Raw genomic sequence first — 22,338 nt, 5'->3', positions numbered from 1 at the left:
ACTGAAGTTCGATTAATTGAGGAGGTACCACAACACACAAGTAGCAGAATTGTGATTACCAATTTTGATGAAGCAAAAAAGGGAGGAAGATGCAGAGCTGAAAGGGAAGACTGGTCCATGATTTACAGTCATGGCATTTAAGTTCAAGGTGAATGGAGAACTTGAAGGTAGCTGCTGTTTCCAGAGATAGCAGGGGTATGCTACTGAACCTCAAGAGTACATAAATACATTTCTTAAAGTTCATTATTATTTATACAGCTGTTTCACTCTCCAACTGGCTTAATGGAAGAAAACCAATTTTCTCTTGTTGCAAATTATCTGAAGTACTTGTTTCAAAGGGTAGCTCCTGTTAACACAAGCTTTACATCATGGCTGATACATTTGGAGATTAGTTTCCCCCCTTTAAGTGCTACAATAATGGCAGATTGAGTCCTCAACAGCAGTCTGCACTGCAGTTACCCTCTTACTTTGTTGCATTGCCAGCATGGCATGTGAGCTGTATACTGTCGGGGAAGGGCCATTGTACTCAAAGTCATGGAGTCATAGTCATACAGATGTACAGCTTGGAAACAGATCCTTCAGTCCAACTCAGTCTTGCTGTCCAGATATCCTGGATAAATCTTTCCCATTTGCCAGCATTTGGCCCCATTTCTCCAAATCATTCCTATTCACATTCCCATCCTGCCTTTTAAATGTTGTAATTGTATCAGCCTCTACCACTTCCTCTGGTAGCTCATTGCATAGATACACAACCCTCTGTGTAAAAATGTTGCCTCTTAGATCCCTTTTATATCTTTCCCCTCTCACTTTAAACCTATGCCCTCTAGTTTTGGACTCCCCCATCCCAGGGAAAAGACCTTCTCTATTTACTCTATCCCTCATGATTTTATAAAACTCTATAAGATCACTATTTTAACTGGGGGATTGTCTCATCCATGTGGGTTCATGACATGATTAGGAACCTACTTCTGAGAAATTTGAAGGGAGGCATATTTCGAGAACCGTTGCCTTCAATAACCTGGGAAATTTCTCCTGAAATGTGTCTGACATGATTGATATGAACCATCCTCTGAAGTGGCATGGATGCGTAGTAGAAATTCTGTGGATAAATTTTGAGGCAGGTTTGAAAATCACAGGTTAATATCATATACAGACTAAGTGAATTAAATAACTAGAAATAAATTTCAATGACCATTGAAGATTAAAATAAATGGAAATATTCTAAACAGCTCCTGTAACACTATTCAGTCGATATTAAGAATGAAAGGGTAAAGTACTTGTGGACCAGTTGAAGTTACAGAGATTGAGGGCAATAAGGAAACATCACAAACAAGAGAAACCTCCACTCAAGCAAGGAAAAGATAGAACATACCATTAGTGCTAATTTAGATTTAGCACCAGGATAGTATCAGTGTCTGCTGGGTTACCTCCAAGCATAGTACAAGAATGTTGTATGGCAGTCACCTGCAGAACATCATGCATTCAGGTTACCTTCAATAGCATGCACTGAATATGTCAAAATACATTTCAGCAGAATGACCACAATATGAGGAAATAGCTTGAAAATTTGAACCTTGGAGGGCAATCATAAGAATATAATAAGTAGTGGCAAGAATAGGCCATTTGGCCTTGCAGATTTGCTCTGTCATTCAATGCAATTATGGTTTATTTATCCCAACTCCTCCCACACTATCTCCATGCCCCTTAATTTGAACAGAATCCAAAACTATATCAATCCCTGTCTTTAAGTATACTAAATGAATAAATGAGCATCTATACATCTCTTAGGTAAAGATTTCCAGAGACTTCCAGTCTTTTGAATGAAAGGAATTTTTTTCATTTTGGTCCTAAATAGTCAAAGCCTTATTCCAACATTGCAACATATCGTTCTATATTTTGCATTACACTACATAATGTCTTGTCAAGGCTCTCTATATTTGTAACAAGATTTCTCTTGTATTTGCATCTCTTTGTAATAAAGGTTAACATGTCAAATGTTTTTCTAATTGTTTGCTGTAGTTGTATTTTAAATTCCTGTAAATTATGCATCAGATCACATTGATGTTTTTCAATCCTGCACTAAAATGGGTAACTTCACGTTTTCTCACATTGTATAACATGTTATCACTCATTCAACCTGTTCATATAATTTTATAGTTTATTTTCATCCTCTTCACATTTTACACCCCCACCTAACTTTGTATCATTGGCAAACATTATAAGTACACATTACACTCAGTCTCTTTACCAATTTAATTGCTAGAAATTGTAAATAACTGAGGGCCAAGAACTAAACCTTTAATTATGTAACCAAAACAATAGAATCCATGTCAAAAGAATTCAATCAAATAGTATTGTGCACTGAGCGGACCATGCCTTGAATATTCTGTGCAGTTCTGGCCATTGAGAAATGAAGGAGGCATTCAAATGATTGAATAATTTTTGTGATGCAGTGGTAAGCCAGATGGACATGGTGGTCTGACTGCCACAGAGATATATCATAACATGTCCACACAGGTTCATCATTTTTTTTTCCAAAAAACTGGAAGCACTGCAGAAAAGTCAAAAGGTTAATTCTTAGTCTCAGAATCTGAGATAAATGGAGAACATTGAATTGTAAGCTTTGATGAGATGTATTATGAGATCTTACGGAAGGAAAATAAGATGTCAAATAGTATGAAAATGTAAATATAGAAAATTAATTAAAGTAAAATATGAAAGGAAGAGAAAGAGCACACGGTCAAACTAGTTAAAGATAAATTTAGAACTATTTTTTACAAAAATTACAGAAGGTATTGGTCAAAACATGTACTTACACTATTGGATAGAATAATGAAAGTGAGACCTTAAATTCATAGTAACCTAAAGAATGCCACAATGAGGAAACTTAAACCACCTGGATGTTTGAAATAATTATTCTGGGAAAGCAGTTGTGACATATGTGGTAAACATCTGTAATTCAGAGGTATTATTAGTGTTCCTAACAATTTTAGGGGGTGAGATGGGTTACAGAAGTGTAATGAATTTAATCATTATCCACTGTTAGTGGATGCATATTGGATCAATTACTGGTGCAGGAAGCAGACTGAAGAAAATCAAAGGTACATATCAGGATTTATTCAACAGGCCAAAATATAACCAAATGAGTGAACCCTTCATCAAAAGTTTTAAAGTTTTTGCTCCAGTTCCAAAGGCACACTGATGGATCTTAAGCCAATTTCGACAATAGGATTCTACAAAGAACTTATGGAAAACACAGAACGCACAAAACAATTAATTTACCATTCAATTAAGGTCCCACCAGAGAGCATCACAGATTTGTCATCAACCCCTTTTCAGTCCTTTGTTCTATGCAGTGACTGAAGTTTAAAGTTTAAACCTATACTTGCTTTGGTAGCTGGGCTACTAGCTATGATAATTTTGTAGGCAGTTTAATTCTCAATCAAGATTGTTTACACATATGTTTAATACCACATACCTTAAGATCTTAGCCTACATGAGGGATTTTAAGCTGAGTTTAAAATGTAAACTTCTTGAAGCAAAAAATGACCACTTTTCTGCTGCCAGCCAGAAGATTTAAAGAATTCAAAGCTTGTGAATAATACCATCTGACTTGATAATAAAGCTGTAAGCAGTCTGAGTTACCACTGGCTATTATCAACACATTTTCATTCTCCATATGCTCATGAAGTAGAGCACAAAATTAACACTGAATAATAAGAAAATCATAACTTTCTATATGGATATTTTGTACAATAAACTAAAGTACTAAAGTATAACTTACTATTTCTAAATTTGGAAAATTATTTTCGTGGTTCTTAATGCACTTCTGCTAGTTGGCAGTGTGTGGTTCAAATCTTTTAAGCTCAGGGCCACAAGGCAAATTCTAAAGAGACTACGTTGTAAAACATGTACATGTAGTAGCTCTCATTGATATTTACACCTATTATGACCTGCTGTTTAGTCTAATGTTACATATGGGTTGACAGTTGAGATAAGCAGGTCCAATTTCTGGTTACATGCTCATTTACACATAAAAGATGTAGAATGATCTTCCAACTTGGAAGTGTAAAATCCATCCTGTCTCACCTACTCTTAATCCCAATAATGCCAGAAGAGTGGTTGCTGGAAACAACAGTTCGGCAAAAATGATTTTTCTAAAAGCTGAACTGCTCAGAAATCAAAATCTCTATAGCACAGGAAGGATAACATAATATGATTCCGTACTTTCTTAAAAGGAATGTATCTTTGATATCACTCATTGATAACTGGGATAGTCCCAGCCTTGTACATATAAGAGAACATCAAAGAGGAAAATGACTTTGTCAGAGCTATGTAATCTAATCTAGTCGCTTCACTTGTAGGTAATACACATTGCAGGTGAAAAACACAGAACTGAAGACTTTGTTTCGGACAAGGTGTCTAGATTAAAATGTTAAACATAATGATTTTTTAAAAATCTGTCTTTTTATGCTTGGCCTCTGGATATCATGTTGCCTCCAGAATGTGAAATGGTCTCTGTGGTAACTGATCCAATAACTATCCCTCAAAAGAGAGAGCCAGAGTTACAATATTGTCCTTTCTATGTATTTCATTTGCTACATAAAAAAAATTTGTTAACCCATTTTCAATTTATTTCAAGTGCACAAACTCTACCAAAAGTGCTGTTTTACAAATGTGGTACTTCATCTTGATTAATTAGAATCAAAAGAAATTAATCATGAACCTCATCACTGAAAAAAGAAAATCTTCCAGTTGTTGAGTAAAGTTGGATGAGTTCTTCCCATAAAGATCCAAAAGTCCAGTAGATATGTTTAGAAATATTAAACAGAATATAAGCACCTTCCAAGTGAGTTCAGGACTTGATTTGCAACTGTCTATCAGCCAGCAATTCCATGATGATTGGTAGCCATCTTTTGGTAAGCAAAACATAAACCCCGTCCACTTCCATACAACCTCTCTCTCTAGGTGAAAAGACATAGGATTAATCAAATATGTGAGATTACAACATATTAAAATAATCTATGTACGCTGTAATATCTCTTTAATTCATCGTCATGACTTTTTTTTTAATAGCCAAAACATTCTAAATGAACACATTGTTATATTTAGCTGAAAAGGATTAAATATTTCATCACATTTGTGAGAAAATGTATTTCCACAAAGTTTCTCCTAGCAAAGCTATGACAGCACAGCAGGAGCGACCTGAAGGGAATTCAGTTATCTCATGCTTTTATGTCTCATTAAATATTGTAAGTAACATTTAGTGGCCCAGTTTATTATTCCAATTTTATAAATACCGCAAAATGAACTTGTTATTCAAGCATTAAATTAAAAGAATCCTCTGTCATGCGTGAAGCAATATAAATGGCTATTCAGCTGCCAATGCCAACAGTAGATATTTTAAGTGCATGAAGGTAGAAAAGATATTTTGTATTTCATGGTAGCAATATATCTCCCACAGCTTCCATACAAAAATGAATGCAAATTTTCAAACTATCATGTGAGTTTCTGCAGCTCTGACATGCCTCTCAGGCAAGTCTAAAATACCAGTTTCTGCTTTTTGTAACATTTGGAACACATGGGGCTTTTAATCTATTTAATTTAACCATTGCCGAACAGGAAGGGATACCAAAGTTATCATGCCAGCTATAAAACCAAAGAATTTAAAATACTAAGTAAATTTCAGGTATGTAAAATATTTACTTGCATTTGGAAGGGGAGAACTTTGAATGAAATTACTAACCCTAATCTAGCTGCTTCATAAATTGCCTGTGTTATTATATTATATTGTAGCATCCTTCAGTCCAAGGTTACCGAAACTGGAATAGTGATAAACTCCACACTGATGATCTTATTCTGCTGGCCATCTGGCCAAGTGAGCTAATCCAATAAGGTATCTTGTCTAACTTATATGCTATTTATAAAAATGCACTTCACAATCTCAACAAACCTTCCACAATATTACCTCACAAAGCAGTATAGAAAAGAACTGTCAATAGATATTTTAGTTTTGATAATTCTGTCTTCCCATAATCATGTTTAAATAGACTAACATTTTTGCTCACCCTTTGTAAATTGTGCAAATATTCAAAAGCTGGCATTATACTTCTCAGCATCTGAAATTACTTCCCTGATTCCAAGTTGAGTTCAATATATTCTTGAATTTTAGAAGATTTCTGTTTCACTGAGTGCACATTTCCTTTGAGTACAGGGTCTAATTTAAATATTGTTAACATAAAGAATGCTTCAAACATAGATGTACATACAAAACAGTCAGTGGGAAGGGGGGTGTGAGACAAAAGAATAACTAGTAGGGTGAAGAGAAGAATGTAAGGATGAAGGATTGAATGGAAAGAGTGAGCCAAGAAAAAGAATGGATAAAAAATTAAGCATGAGCCCAAAGTGTTTAGAAATGAATCAATGGTGATCAGTAAAAGCATGATAGGGTGTAAGTTTATGGCGTTTTGGAAGGCAGAAGAGCATGCAAAATAAAGCAGGTTGCCAGGCCACTATATTTCCATCTAATTCCAGCCTGTACTCTATACTATGGAGGAGGAAGAGGAGGGAGCATGATCAACACCCCAACAAGTTTCATTATATGGGCTACTGCTTTCTGGTTTTGCTGGGAATATAATTACCTAGGGTGAGACATCCTGCCCTGAGGGGTGCAAGTCTCTCTTTGATCCAGTTAACTGCATATTATTTCTTTGATTTTAATCACTCATGGGAATGTGGGCGCATCTGGCTTAACTAGCATTTATTGGCTATCACTTGGAGCCCTTGAGAAGGTGGTGCTGAACTGCCTTCTTGAATCACTTTAGCCCATTTGGTATAGATACTCCCTAATGGCATTGTAGGCAGTAACTATTTTGACAGAGATTCTGAAGGATCAGCAACAACATATTTCCAAGTGGTGGTGGTTCCATTTACTGTGCTTGTCCTTCAAGATGGTAGCAGTCATGGGTTGATCAGTGCTGTCGAAGGATTAGATTCCCTACAGTATGGAAACAGGCCATTTGGCCAACAAGTCCACACTGACCCTCTGAGGGGCAACCCCCCAGACCCATTCCCCTACACTATATTTACTCCTGACTAATGCAGCTAACACTATAGGAAATTTAGCATGGCCAATTCACCTGATCTGCACATCTTTGGATTGTGGGAGTCTTGTGGAATTTCTAAAGTTCATTTTATGCATGGCACACATCGCTGCTTTTGAGTGCCATGGTAGACGGAGTTTGTGGATACGATGTCAACCAAAAAGGCTGCTTTGTCCTAGATGGTGTTAAGCTTCTTCAGTGTTATTGGAGTTGCACTCATCCAAGCAACTGTAGAGACTCCTATTATTGTCTTGACTTCTGCATTACAGATGGCATATAGGCTTTGGGGAGTCAGGAGGTAAGCTATTTACTGCAGGATTTCTAGTCTCTGACTTGCTCTTGTAGCTACAGTATTGATAGCGTGGTCCAGTTCAGATTGTGGTCGATGACAACATCGATATGTTGACAGAGTGGGATTCAGCAACAGTAATGCCATCGAATGTCAAGGGCAGAAGGTTGCATTATTTCTTGTTGAAGATGGCCATTCCTTGGTACTTACGTGTTCAATAGGTACTTGCCAATTGTCAGCTCAAACCTGGATATTGATCAGGTCTTGCTATTTATGGACATAGACTGCTTTACTATCTGAGGAATCATAAATGACACTGTGCATTGTACAATTTTTAGTAAACATCCCTGTATCTCTCCTTACGATGGAGGATTTGAAGATGTTTGGGCCTAGGACACTATCCCGAGGAACTCCCACAGTGTTGTTCCATGATGGAAGTGATTGACCTCCATCATCTACAACTATCTTCCTTTGTTCTAGGTATTCTACAATCAGTGGACAGCTTTCCCCCTATTTGCCATTTACTTTATTTTTGGTCAGGCTCATTAGTGCCATACTCACTCAAGTACAAACTTGATGTCAAGGGCAGTCACTCTCCTTTCATCGTTGGCATGCAGTCATTTTTTGTTTTCTGTATTTTAACCAAATCTTTAATAAGGTCAGCAGCAGATTGGTGCTGGCAAAACCCAAACTAAACATCAGTGCATAGGTTATTGTTAAGTATTACTGGGTTGGATGTTCTGAGAAGTGGCAATCTCAGGCAGCATGTCACTCCACCTCATTTCTTTTTATGAAATGAGAGGGTTCTGCATTTCTGACAGGCAATAGCTGTCAGGGCTCCTTCAGAAATGTAGGGCCTTACTTCTGTTCTCAGTTCTTCAATGCAGCAGAATTGTCCACAGACAGCAAATCACAATCCCTTTTCACAGCAATCAGGTGCCACATTCTGAAATTTAAAGGTTTAGAATCACAGACATCTACTTTGACAGATAATGTCAAATGGTAAGTACATAAACTATGGGTACTGGGAGGGGAGGGTGCCAGTAAAGTAGGTTACCATGTGGGATAGATTGCCAAATGGGTACAGGGGTTTATGGCAGAGGGTAGTGTGCCAGACGATAGGGTGTCATGTGGATAGAATGACATTGGTAAGTGCCAGGGAAATGGATCCAAGTGGATAGGGCTCAAAGTTGAAAAGGGGCTAGTAAGTCTTTAGGGTAAAGCAGTGTGCATTGGTGATATTGGGTCATACATGGGGCAGGGGAAGGTGAGTGCTCAGTTCCAGGTGGGTGTCAGGTCCCAGGAAGGCAGCAGATCCAGGCCTGGAGTAAGTAGGTGGCAGGATTCCAGTTGAGCAGGGAAGGTGGTCAAGAGTGGAGGAGCGGGTGCTGGGTCTGAAACAAGGGCGGTGATGGCTGGACCTTGGAGTAGTGGGGGTACAGGGCCAGATCACAGCAGCAGGAGAGGGCTGCAGTACAGAGAAAGGGGCTATCAGGTCCTCAGTGGGAAGTTGGATCCAGAGGGAGATATGAAGAAGATGTCAGATCAGCATCTGGGGTTGATGCAGTTGGCATGGGTTAAGTATGGGGTCAGTTGAATAGCTACTCAGGAGTTAGATTATGTATTTAATAGTCTACCTATTTCTGAGCAACTGTTTACTAAATTTCATCAGAATTCTCCAAATTCTTCGATTTAGATGAATACTTCTGGAGGGTTCCAAACATACAGGATTTTGTCCAATGTCATCTTCAATGTTAGAAAGAAGTCATGAAAAATATTTTAACTAAGTTGAAGTTTATAGAGAATAACGATAGAAGTCTTGTCAGAAGAGTTCTAAAACAGTTTATTACCACTTTGTTTTGGATAATGCCAAGTTTCTTCAACATTGTTGAAGACTCCATTGCACTCCTAGATATTTTTAAATCAAAAAACCTGTTCAAACAAGTTATGAAATATCTCTAGAACAAGTGAGACTTGAACTCCGGTCTTCTAGCCCAGAAGTAGGGACACTATCAGTATGTCACAAGACCCCTCCCCAACTATTTATTTTTCCTCCCAGGCTTCTAAAGTTTGTCAAATGATAGTGGACAGATCTTGGGAAGTTAATTGTTGCAGATTTTTACTTGTTGTCACAGCTGCATTATTTATATGGATTGTCCAATTAAATCTTCGGTCAATAGCAATCCAATAACACCGATTCAACATCAACAGGTGAATTCACCACGGCAACCCCTCTTTCAATCAGAATGCTCCTGTCATACAGTATTAAAAGTTATTTTCCCCTTAAATTGTTATTCTTTTGAATTGTCCTGATGAGAACATGATGAAAATCTTTGACAAAATACGTCATTTTTCAACAATAATCAAAATGCCATAGCTGGAAGATACAGTTGATACTTTTTAAATCAACTTGTTCAGATGTGTTATTGACAGACCTCTGAAGCAGCTAAGCTTGAAACCAGGCCTTCTGGTTCAGAGGCAGGATCATTATCACTGTGCCACAAGAGCCCATGAAAGAGTTAGCTTTTAATTTAAGCATGCTTAATATTTTTTCCAGAGGTATTTATAGAGGAGGTTGTGCGTAGTTAGTATATCATTGGCCTAGTAATCCAGAGGCCTATGATAGCTAGTGGAATTTAAATTCAATTAGTAAGATTAAAATTGAGATCTAACCTCAGTAATGATTATCATGATACTATCATTGATAGTTGTTGAAACTCATCTGGGTCATTTGTGTCCTTTAGGGAAAACAAAATTCTGCCACACTTACCTATTCTGGCCTCCAGATCCACAGTAATGTGGTTGACTCTTAACCGCCTTCTGAATGGCCTAACAAGCCATTGATGGGTAACAAATGCTGTCCTTGTCAGCGACGGCTACATCCTTTGAAACAATTTTTTAAAATGTCAGAACATGAGGTTGACTGAAGTGCACAACAGCCTGGTTCACCAGCTAGATAAGGATAAGAATAACAGAATGGAATGGTGATTGTGAATGCTTGTTAACAGGCCTCATGTACAGGCCAAATTAAGTTAATGTAGTACTTAAATGGAATGAATGGAAGTATAAGACTAGTTTGGGATCAAAAGCTGGTGTGATGATGAGGAAATACTGAGGCAAGAATATGTACAAGGGTTCAAAAGAAGAATGGCAGCTTGACAACAAAAGGTAGGATATTTAACTCAAAATTTTAGCAAAGAATTAAACATCATATGGAGCATTTTGCAATAAAGTAAATCTTCATAGATCCAAAAGACCTTGTCACCCAGGTAGTCCTCCTTGATAAAGATAATAAAAGTAAGAGACTGTAGGAAGATTCAACATTTAGATTTGGTTATGGAAAAGGACTCTGAAGACTGTAGTCAAACACATCTGAGGGTTCCAGGAAGTTGAGCAGCTTTGAGAACCAAGAAGCAAAGAGAGAAAGGGTGGTCTGAGCAATATCCTGCCTGATCTGGATTACTATTTGTACTCATTACAGTTTTAAGTATTTGCACGATAATGTATATTCCATCTTAAATCTGTTCAGAGATGTTATGACACATCTCTGGAGCAGGTGGGACTTGAACCCAGGGTCTTCTGACCCAAAGATAGGAATACTACCACTATACATCAATCATGTACCACATGAATCCCCTAAATTACTTAAAATACTTATTTTAATCAATCTATTCAGACATGTTGTGACACACATGTTATATGTGTGACTTGAATTCAAGTTCCCTGAATTACTACCACTGCACCACAAAAACCCTCATCTTTAAACTCTTAATTTTGTTTAAACAGAAGCATTATTAAACACTTTTTTAGAGATGTTAGCATACAGCTCTGGAACAGATTGGACTTGAACCCAGGCTCTTGGCTTAGAGGAAGGGATACCATCACCATACTATAAGAGTCCCACATCTTAATCTCTTATTAAAGCTCAAGATATTTATTGCATGTAAATTCCAATTGACTGGTTAATTTTCCATTGATTTTAAACTTAACTCTGACTACCTTCCACGTTTTCAAAGTTCTCAAGTATGCCATCTGCCACTTTGATTTCCAATTGCTTAAACTGTATGTTTTTGTTTTGGATAAGCTATGAGGAATGTGAGCATGTGGGGCAAGTTGAATTGCCCTTCCAAAGAGTTGACATGGAAATCACTTTTCTCTTGTGCTGCAATCATAGGGTAATTCTTTGTTATTTCTTTGCAGTCATGGGGGATTCCTTTAGATTCATTTCATCAAATTCTGCAATCATCCTGATGATTCACTCATCTCTTTATCCTAGCATTGAAAATATGGCACAAGAATTTAAGATGTTATTGTCCTGCCATTTTTGACTTTACCACCAGATAGGTGAAGAATTTTCATTTGATTTGAAATGTCAAAGGAATTTTTATATACTACATATGTCAAGAAATGAAGACTCAGGTGTCACAGGGTCTGTTTCTGAAAACGGAACTAGTCCAGATTGAAACATGCTCCTAGGTTCACTCCCTGGATGTGTATCCTGGTTAGTAATCTAAATAAAGAAGAGATTCATCCTTTTCTAATACAATAGGAGGGTGATCATAATGCTGATCAAACTCTTGGAAAAGCTGAGAACATTCTTCAAAAAATATCATTCAATCTTCTTGATATGGCACTTCAGTCATGGAGAAAGCTGTTGGAAAATTTCACAAAATGTCATTCAATCTTCACACAAATGCTTATGTTCCTGGATAGGCTAAAGCCATCATCCATTTGGAAATCATCTGACAGAAAAGCCTTGTGTCAATTGTAGAAGATATAATTGCACATAAGTCTGCTTATTTAAAAGGGCTTTGGCTGATTCCTTAATACATAAATAACCTCTCTCAAATTTTTATCCATGCAGATAAGTGATACTTCAAACCAACCTTGAGCTGAAAGTTATTGACTCTAGGAGTCTGGATCTTGAAATGCGGTGATCAAATGTGCTGTGTGTAAAGCCTCTTCATTGTAGGTGGCAGGACAATAATGATGATCCCCAATCAAGGAAAAGTCTCTTAAAATTGTTGACATTTAAAATTAATGACAAAAAAAATCATGATTCCAATTGTCAAGTACTCCTCAAGGATGACCTCAATGGATGATAGAAGTGCATAGTTTCCATTACTACTAATTTTTCTACTTGCAGGATTCTCCATCGTTGTCAAGGTGATCTATTTAATTTACTTTGAAAAATAATTTTGCATTGCAACCCAGCTGAAAGAAGCCAAATCTGCCATGCTGAAAGAACTGGACGCCTGATGCTGGGCATTCTTGTAGCTTATGTTGCCTCTTTGAACACCATGTCAATATTTCTTTTTCATCCATTCATCAGATGTGGACACTGCTGGCTAGGCCAGCATTTATCACCCAGACCCCTACGGGCAGCACAGTTGCTCAGTAGTTAGCACTGCTGCCAGATGGCACTAGGAACCCGGGTTCGATTCCCGCCTCGGGTGACCGTCCATCTGTGTCGAGTTTGCACATTCTCCCAGTGTCTGCATGGGTTTCCTCCGTGTGCTCCGGTTTTCTCCCACAATCCAAAAATGTACAGGTCAAGTGACTTGGCCATGCTAAATTGTCCATAGTGTTAGGTGCGTAGTCAAAGTTGAATGGGTTTGGGTGGGTTACTCTTCAGAGGGTCCGTGTGGACTTGTTGTTCGAAGAGCCTGTTTCCATACGGTAGGAAATCTAATCTAATCTAATCCCTGATTGCCTTTGAGGAAGTATGGTGAGTTGCCCTCTTGAATTACTGCAGTCCTTGGAACGTATGGTCACCCATTGTACTATTCACAAGGGAACACCAGGATTTTGGCCTGGCAACGGAAAAACGGTGATACTTCTGAATCAGGATGGTGATTAATTAAGGAGGCCAAAGCTGAAAGTTTAATTAAGGAGATTAAAGCTGAAAGCAATATGTTTTACCAATGATTTATATAATTGCAGGATTTTGACTGGCAACAACAAAGGAACAGTTTTGGATATAGTTCCAGATGAGGATGGCATGTGGCTTGGAAGGGGACTTGCAACTGGTGGTATTCTCTCAAGTATCTGCTGCCCTTATGCTTTTAGGTAGTAAAGTTTGAGTTTGGAAGATGCTGTTGTAAAAGGCTTGGTGAGTTATTGTGACGCAGCTCACAGAGGGTACAGTGTTGAACCTGTGTCAATGGTGAAAGAAGTGTATGTTAAAAGTGGTAGATGGGGTGCTGGGCAGGCACATTGCCTTGTCCAGGATGGTGCCATTTTTCGAGTTATTGAAACATCACACTTAGCTTATGCTTTGTAGATGGTGGAATTTAAATGGCCTTTCCAGATTTTTCTTCAACTGTGGTGCAATTCTTGTTGGACATTTTTGTGTCTGGTGAAGCTACAAGATTGGACTGAACTTCAGATTTGCACTGAAACATATTCTGGTTATGCACTCTTTGCTTGGTCTGCTAGAATGCTGGACCACTTGCTATAATGATAAGTCGTCCTTAGACTGCAAAACCAGAAAGCTTAGTGTTGAGGACTCCAATTACTATTATATCCCATTAACTTATGAATTGGTCAATCAACATAAATTAGTCATAAGAGTCTGCCAATCCCCTGATTGTTGAGATAACTGGTTGAAGTGGACACATTTGACATCGAGGTTGACAAAGTCTGCTAAGGTTTCACCTACGGCTTGTCAGATAAGGATGTCATCAGTAATGGGAGAGTCACTGTGTACAAGTACTAACCTGGAGCTGTTGCTGCTTCTAATCGAAACCAGGGATGAATGTATACGTGTGAAACTGTATCTTTCACAACTCTCATTTAAGTGCCTGCATTGGCCTTTCAATGGCATTAAGGGGCTTCAGAAGAGCTAGAGTCTGCGTAGGTGTGAGAAACATACTGCCACTTTGAAACATACCTCACTTTGGATCAGTTTTCAACTGGTTCAACTCACTTAAAAGAACCAGGCAATTCGCTATATTCAGGAAATCTTGTTGATCATTCTTGCCTTGTGATTACTCAGATTCATTTGAGAAAGTGTACTGTTTACCTTAGATTGATAGCTCCACACTGCTACTATGTTTCAGTGTGTTCCAGCATGGTCCCTTAGGACTTGATTCAGGCTCAGATGAGACTTCTCAGTAACTCTTAAACTAAGTTTATTGTTGCACTGTACATGTTAAGGCTGTGGAGCAGCATGCTTTGACTTCTTGATATAACAATAACACACACTGAAGCCAGAATGAGATCACCGCTTGCCCCAGAAGCTTATCTATATATTCTTTAAACCGATTTCCACATCTAAGATAGTACCACTATTCATGTCATGAAACTTTATCTTGACCGTCAGACAGATGCATAGTAAACTTGAGTAATACCATGGAAAATATTACTTTATATTTCTCAAATAGACTTACTGAGACAACATCTTGACTATTGTTTCTCTTCTATTTTATCAAGGCATAGATAAGTGAGAGTATCATTATCAACAGATCTGATAAGCATTGATTACATCTAAATTAATCCTGGAAGATGGTGGAAGAAGCATAGGTGTCACAGTGTAAATCAGGAGCATGTTTGAAGAAAAGCAAGGGATACTGAATTCAGAAAAGTACTCAACTTCCCATGAAAAGTTGGTGCTGATTTTAAGGTGTATTTTTTAAGATATAAATTATCAAGCTAGAATTCTATTTGTTTACCTGTAGCTAGAACTGATTTATTTACAATAAATAGTTTTTAAGTACAGGAAACCATTCAGTATTTTCTGTTAAATTAAGTTCATCTGACAAGAAAATTGAGGACATGGAGTAATTTTATTGATTCTTTGACTTTTGTGATGACTCTGGGAATAGTGGGGTTTGAAAATTAGTGCACTTTCCTAAGCTATCTAGTGTCAGCAAATCTCTCGCCATGACGAGCTATGGTGAGGATCCATTATGCAATATGGTGCCAGCAGTGGACATTGATTCATCTACCAACTAGATGACAAGTACTGCAGGTCTGAAGAATCTTCAGATAAATCTTCATGCTGCTCACATGATAAATAACAGCCAAAAGAGCTGAACTTTTAAGAACCCTGCAATCATGAAAAAATGGTTTTGACCTGGTAAAAGACATGCTGCAGTGGAAGAGTTAGGAAGTTTTAGAACTGTAGTACTAGTTACTCCAAAGCAGAAGGAGGATGGTTGTCTGTGAGCAGTCCCAAGGTAGAGTTCAGCTGAACTAGGCAAGGGGCAAATGTGTTGTTTTTCATATGCAGTTACAACTGAAAAAATTAGAAGTAATTAATGACCTGAGCAGGACGGGTGTAAGGAAAATTACAATCTTAATATGAAATAAGGCATAAGCTGACAAGATCTAATGAAAGAAAAAAAATGTCAAGAGACTATTGAATTCACAGAAAAGCACAAGATTCATTGATTAATTAAAACCACTTGGTTCAGGAGATAAACCACTGAAGATTAAAAGGTATACTATAACATACTCTTCAACACAGAGGGTGTCAGATAGTAGAGGACATGTATATACTTCACAACCAAGAATTCTCACTTGAGCATCAATTTGCACATTAATCTCAAACATTTTTAAATAAGAGTTAAACTAGTTGAAACCCAGAAGTAGCCAGTAAAGCTGGAAATAATTAATTGAAGCTCACGTTGGAGAAAACAACTCTTAAAATACAGAATTGATACTAAACAAGATACAATAACAAAAGATGAATCAGGAAATGCATTTTTTATATTTGCACCTGATAATGTTATAGCTTGCTGACATGTAAAAGAAAGCAAAAGTTGCTTTTGTCAATTGCTTCAACATCAGAACAAATACAACGCTATTAAATTTTTCTCTTAAGAAGAATTTAGATTAATGACCTCGACAGACTTATGGAATAGTACGACAATGAGGCTTTAAAGTTAGAATTAATAAGATCTTCTGTGGCTTCAGCACCCTTACCTTTATCCCTAATGGGCTAATATGGAGGTAAAGATAATGGGGTATGCAGAAGGTACAATAATTAATTATGAGAACACAGGGTTCAGCAGTAAGTTATCAATTAATTGAAGCATCTGAAGTAATTTTTCTAGATCTTGTTGGTATGGTTAAGTAATGAAATTGTTGGCACTACTGAATAATCTGAGTTGGAAACTGGCAAATATTGTATATGTTCACCGAGTTTGGAAATAACTACACCAAACAATTGAAGACCGTGAAAACTTTATCTGTCAAGTATGTTGTACACACATTGGTTCTTGTCTCAATGTCTTTATTGAGGATATGACACAGTTGCATCACATTCTCATATGGTTGTATGGTATGTACAACATTACTAACACCATGGCAGATTTTTCCTGCTGTCATTATTCTTGCTCAACCATTAGGTGAAGCTCTAAATTAAATATAAATTGTAGATTAATTCTAGTGGTTCAAAGCTTAGTAATAGCAGATTATTGCAAACAACCTGCTGTTTCTACATTTTGTTTGAGAAACTCCACATATTTGATGTGGGAAACTTGATGGGGGGGGAGGGGGGGGTGAAAAACAACTCAGGAATTTCAAATTCTGCTTCAGTACTCATGCCAGCAATAATTCATTAAAAAGCATAAGTAAATCTTCAGTACTTCAGTATTTTATCCAAACATTTACAATCTTGTTAATTTGAATAGATTATTAATTGCTAAGTTATTTCTAGATTGTTACAAAAAGTATTCAGAATTAAACTCCACCACTAATGTAGTAGTGGTGTTCCTATGTAACCGCTGCACTTGGCCTTCCAAATGGAAGTGGTTATGGGTTTAGAAGGTGCTGTCTAAGATGTTTCAGTGAATTTCTGCAGTTCATCTTGTGGATGGTCAAGTCCAAAGAAATCTAGGTAGGTGGATCGGCTATGCTAAAAATTGCCCCATAGTGTCCAGGGAGGTGTAGGTGAGGTGGATTAGCCATGGTAAATGCAGGGCTACAGGGGTAGGGTGGAATGCCCTTTCAGAGGGTTGGTGTAGCCTGAATGAGCTAAATGGCCTCTATCAGTGGATTCACACTGCTGTTTCTGAACATTGGTGGTGTAAGGAGTGGTCGTTTGTAGATATGGTGCCAGTCAAGTGGCTTGCTTTGTCCTCTATGGTGTCAAGCTACTTGAGTGTTTGAACTGTACTCCTCCAGGCAAGCAGGGAATATTCCATCACATTGCTGACTTGTGCCTTTTAGGTACTGGACAGGCTTTGGTGAATTACTCCCTGTCGTATTCACAACCTCTGACCTGCCTTGTAGCCATTATGTTTATACGGCTAATTCAGTTCAGTTCCTTGTCAATGATAAATAACCCTCAGGATGTTAATAATGGAGGATTCCGTAATGGTAACACCACTGAATGTCAAGGTGAGGTGGTTAGATTGTTTGTTTCTTACTGGAAATAATCATTTCTTAGCATTTGTGCGGCATGAATGTTACTTGCTATGTTCCAGCCCCAAATTTTGTCCAGGTCTTGCTGCATTTGGATATGGACTGCTTCAGTATGTGACAAGTCACAAACAATGCTGAATATTGTGCAGACATCAATGAACTTCTGCTTTATGATAGAGGATGATTTGAAGCAGTTGAAGATAGTCGGACTGAGAAACTCACGTAAAGATGTTCTGGCGCTGAGATGACTGACATCGAACAACTGCAAGCACTTCCTTTGTGCCAGGATGACTACAACCAGTTTTCTCACTATTCCCATTTACTCCAGCTTTGCTACATTTCCTTGATACCGCACTCGCTTAAATGCAGTCATGATGTCAAAGGTAGTCACTCTCATCTCGCCTCTGAAAATTAGCTATTTTGGCCATGTTTGAACCAAGGCAGTAATAAACTCAGGAACTGAATGGCCCTGGCAGAACCCAGATGTCAGTGAGCAGGTTATTACCAAGCTGGTGCTGCTTGATAGCACCTTCCATCTCTTTATAATCAAGAATAGACTGGAGCAAAAATTAGATTAGTTGACTTTTTGTTTACAGTAACTGAGCACAGACATTCTTTTAACATTTCTTAGTCTCTTATTTATAAAAAAATCAATTGTGATTATTATTTCAGCACAACTGCAAAGATGCAATTTACCAACAATAATCACAATCTAAAATGTACAACTTACTGGCCTCTCTAATACAACAGGAAGAGATGGCAAAAACTCTGGTTTCTCTTTTGAAATAGGCAGGCTAGCAATTTTCATCAGGAATTCTCTGCTGTAAGTAATCCTCTCTGCATCTGGAATGTAAATGAAAATGGGTAAACCAAATTGGACATTTTATTAATGCAGCAACAGTTTTTTGTTGTTTAGTCCAACTACTCTCTAGAATTATGGGAGTATCAAAGAATCATGTTAACACTGTACACATGTCACTGCATCTTGCTTTTTCTCTACTGTTATTGCCTTAAATTAAGACTTTTTTTGGTTGAACACCTGTGGGAGTTAGTGATCGACTGAGGGTTCTTCTTCACAGACCATTTACGACTAGTGGGTGGACTTTAATTTGAACTTGCAGAATACCAAATATGATATGAGTGGCAGGAAATATTTTGGCATTGAAAATAAAGAATGCTACTACATAATCATCTCATTCCTAGACTTAACATTTTTGATGCACCAATCAAGTTCATTTATAATTTCAGCCTGATAATAGGAATGCTGCAGGAGTACACTCAAATATTTATTAATTCACGAAATGTCCATGTCTTTTGTTGCCTATTTCCTGTGCTCTGGAATTCACTTACTAATGCCTCGTGAAAATCTTACCTCCCATTGTCTATTTAAAGTCTATCTCTTTGACTCTTAACACCTTCAGTAGCTGGAATCCACTTTTTCTTCACTTATAACAATGTATAGGAGCAGGAAAAAACCCAAAGAGCACCATTCAAAACAATCTACAGTACTCCAGGTGTGGTCTCTCAAAACTCCCATATGATCACAGCACATGTTCCTTATTCTTGTATCTCAATTCCTTTACAATAAAGGGGAAACGCAATATTCCTTTCTAATTGTTTACCATGCTTGAATGCTAGCTCTGTGTCTCTTGTACAAGAATACCAAAGTCCACCTGAAAAAGCAACATTTCTAAATTCATGCCTTAAAACTAAATCAGCTTTTCTACTCTTACAGCAAATGCAAATAACTTCAGACTTCTCCACGCTAATCTTGACTGACACTGCAACCCAATCACCTAACTAGAATAATTGTCTATGCAGCCCCTTTCTATCTTTCTCAAAGTTTATGAACCCCTTCAACCGCGGATACATCATTTTTAGTATATTCACTTAATGAATAGATATGGATTGTTAATAGTTGAAACCCCTATACTCATCCTTACAGGATTCGCTAGACCTAGCCTGACAACTTAAATGGTCCTATTTTCCCACTCTTTGTTTCTTGTCTGTTAACCATAAGTCAGTACATTCCTTTACTCCAAGAGCATTATCTTTTCATAAACTTTGTTTGCAGCACCTTTATCAAATTCCATCTTACTCGACTTGTTACTTCCTCAAGACTCTAGATTTGTCAAACACAACTTTGCTTTCATAAAACCATGTTGACTTTGACCACATGATGGTTTCCTCAGTTTATTAGCAATTTTTAATATTGAATTCCAGCATTTCCGTAATGTCAGGGTAAATGGTTTTCATTCCCTGTTTTCCCTCCATTCTGTTGAACTATAACCCAGTGTTGTGATTTTTTAACTTTCTGAATAAAGGTGCTCCATCACCAAATCATAGGGGACCATTTAGTCTGTGATGTCTACACTGGCTCTCTGGATTAGCAATCCAAATAGTACTATTCCTCTTTTTCTTAATGCAATTTATATTCTTTTCAAATAATAACCTAATTCCCTCTTGAATGCGTCAATTGAACCTGCCTCTACAATACTAAGAGGCAGTACATTCCAGATCTTAACCACTCACTGCAGGAAAATATTTATCCATGTCTAGTTTCACTTCTTTTCACAATTATATTTGCTAACATTCAATTGCTTGTATTATGCTAGAATCTATAATTTTGGAAAGTCATAACCAACACATCTACTATCACTGCAATTAAGTCTTTAGAACCCTAGTAATATAGGCTATCATGCCATGGGGATCTGTCAGATTTTATCCCCTTAAACTTTCTCAATACTTTTTCTCTGATGGTAATTACCTTTAAATTTCTCACTCTTGTAAGCTGCTTGGTCACTTCCATCACCCTATCTCCCATTCCCTCAATTTCTGCATGTAATTTCTATCTTTTTACTGTGAAGACAAGAATAAATATTTATTCAACATCTCAGCTATTTTCTTATTCCCAGTGATAATTTGTTGTATCTGCTTCCAAAAAAATGATTCTTTACTTTAGAAATCTCCTTTACTATATACTGGTAAAAGCTCTTGCAATCAATTCCTAAGTTTACTCATAATATTTTTCTCCCATTTTTGACTTCTTAGTGACATTTTTGATAGTTTTTTAAATGCTTCCAATTCTCAGGCTTACTCTTACACTTGGACATATTAAAAGTCTCTTCTTTTAACTTCATACTTCCCTTAGGTTCTCAAGGAAGCCAGAGGTTTTTTTTTTGTTTTGGTGGGTTTTTGCATTTTCATAGATGTATTTTGTGGAGCATTCTGAATAGTTTTATTTTTATGTTTCCAACTTTATTTATCACCAAATCCTTTAATTTATTTACTCAAACAACATTAGTATCGTTTTTGGGACTGGAGTATGTCACTCTCAAACTTAAAATGAAACTGAAATCATCTTATCTTCAATAGCTATTTAGCTGAAATTACTAAAATCATTGCCGAATTTGACAATGAACATCTAAAAATAACTTCACCCCAAGTTGGTTTAACAATATATTGACCCAGGATACTTCTCAAAAGCATTCTCCAAATCAATTTTCTTGATCACCTTTCTCAATTTGATAGATTTGGACGATATGAAGATTGAAATATTCCTACATTATTACATTACCTTGGTAATGATGTTGTAACAAATTATTTTTTGTTTGATACTCTTCCCAAGAGCGTTAGTACACCTGTGCCAGGAATACAAGTTATCCACCTGCATTTTCTCACCACTTGCTGATCTTCTGTGGCAAAATACTTTTAAATTCTTATTCCTAATATGATATCGTCTTTAATTATCAGAGTTACACCTCCTCCATTTCCATTCCTTTTTTTTTGTATCTTTATTTCCCTTAGTCACCTTGTAATTATGTCTCTAATACTGACTAGATCTAAACCATTTACTTTTTATTTCTGCCACTAGTACACTTATCTTATTGGAAATTCTAAGTGTAGAGAAACAGCTTTTAATTTTACTTTTAAACTTTATTTGCATGGATCTTATTCAATGATGTACTATGACAGTTAACCTCTCTATTCTTCCTTGTCCAACCCTGCTGTTAGTTGCTGCACTGTTATATTGTTCCCTTCATCTAAACTCTTGGCCCTGACATTTCTTAGTTTCTCTCTCCACGAAGCAGTCAAAGACCATTTTTGCTGTGATGGCTGTTGCTAGACTTGTCTCAGAATCGGCCCTGGGCAAATAAGGCTTTCCTCTGGATAAAGGGATCATGGTATCTTTGCAAAGTTTCAGGACACTATTGAGCATAGGTAACAATGATTAGTTTTGATCATGCAGAATAACCTTTTTGAGCACTGAATTACAGAAACACCAATTAACAATGTAGCTGCAACAATTCTGAAATTAACCTACAGAATGTCTGGAGAGTTGTTGCATTCTTCTGAATTTCACAGCAACATTATGGAGGTCCTGGAGGACCTCCGATGCTTTTTTTTTTAAAAATCTGAAGACAATCCTGCAAATCAGAACTTGACCTCAATTATAAGCAATCTGTAAAATTATAAATTCAAGATATGTTAGGAAACACCCTGACACACAAGGAGAAAATCAATCAGAAAACTGTGGAAAATTTATCAATTCAGGATCCCACTAGGCACTGAGAG

At 37.2% G+C, this 22,338-nt stretch overlaps 1 protein-coding gene across 7 annotated transcripts in view; it reads right to left on the bottom strand.

The window, feature by feature from the left end:
• Positions 1–2,173: 2,173 nt before the first annotated feature.
• Positions 2,174–22,338, bottom strand: part of gra (granulito) — a 121,083-nt gene continuing 100,918 nt past the window's right edge. For all 7 annotated transcript variants that reach the window (XM_043688112.1, XM_043688108.1, XM_043688110.1 and 4 more), the window contains 2 exons: positions 18,494–18,606; positions 2,174–4,964 (listed from right to left, as the gene is read on the bottom strand). In XM_043688112.1, coding sequence (XP_043544047.1) covers positions 4,881–4,964; positions 18,494–18,606 — 197 coding nt within the window. In that variant the 3' untranslated portion in view covers positions 2,174–4,880. The remainder of the gene's footprint in view (positions 4,965–18,493; positions 18,607–22,338) is intronic.

Source organism: Chiloscyllium plagiosum, chromosome 4 (assembly GCF_004010195.1).
Source record: "Chiloscyllium plagiosum isolate BGI_BamShark_2017 chromosome 4, ASM401019v2, whole genome shotgun sequence".
NCBI lineage: Eukaryota > Metazoa > Chordata > Chondrichthyes > Orectolobiformes > Hemiscylliidae > Chiloscyllium > Chiloscyllium plagiosum.
The sequence above is the reverse complement of the archived record's forward strand: the minus strand, read 5'-3'. Positions and strand labels throughout refer to the sequence as shown.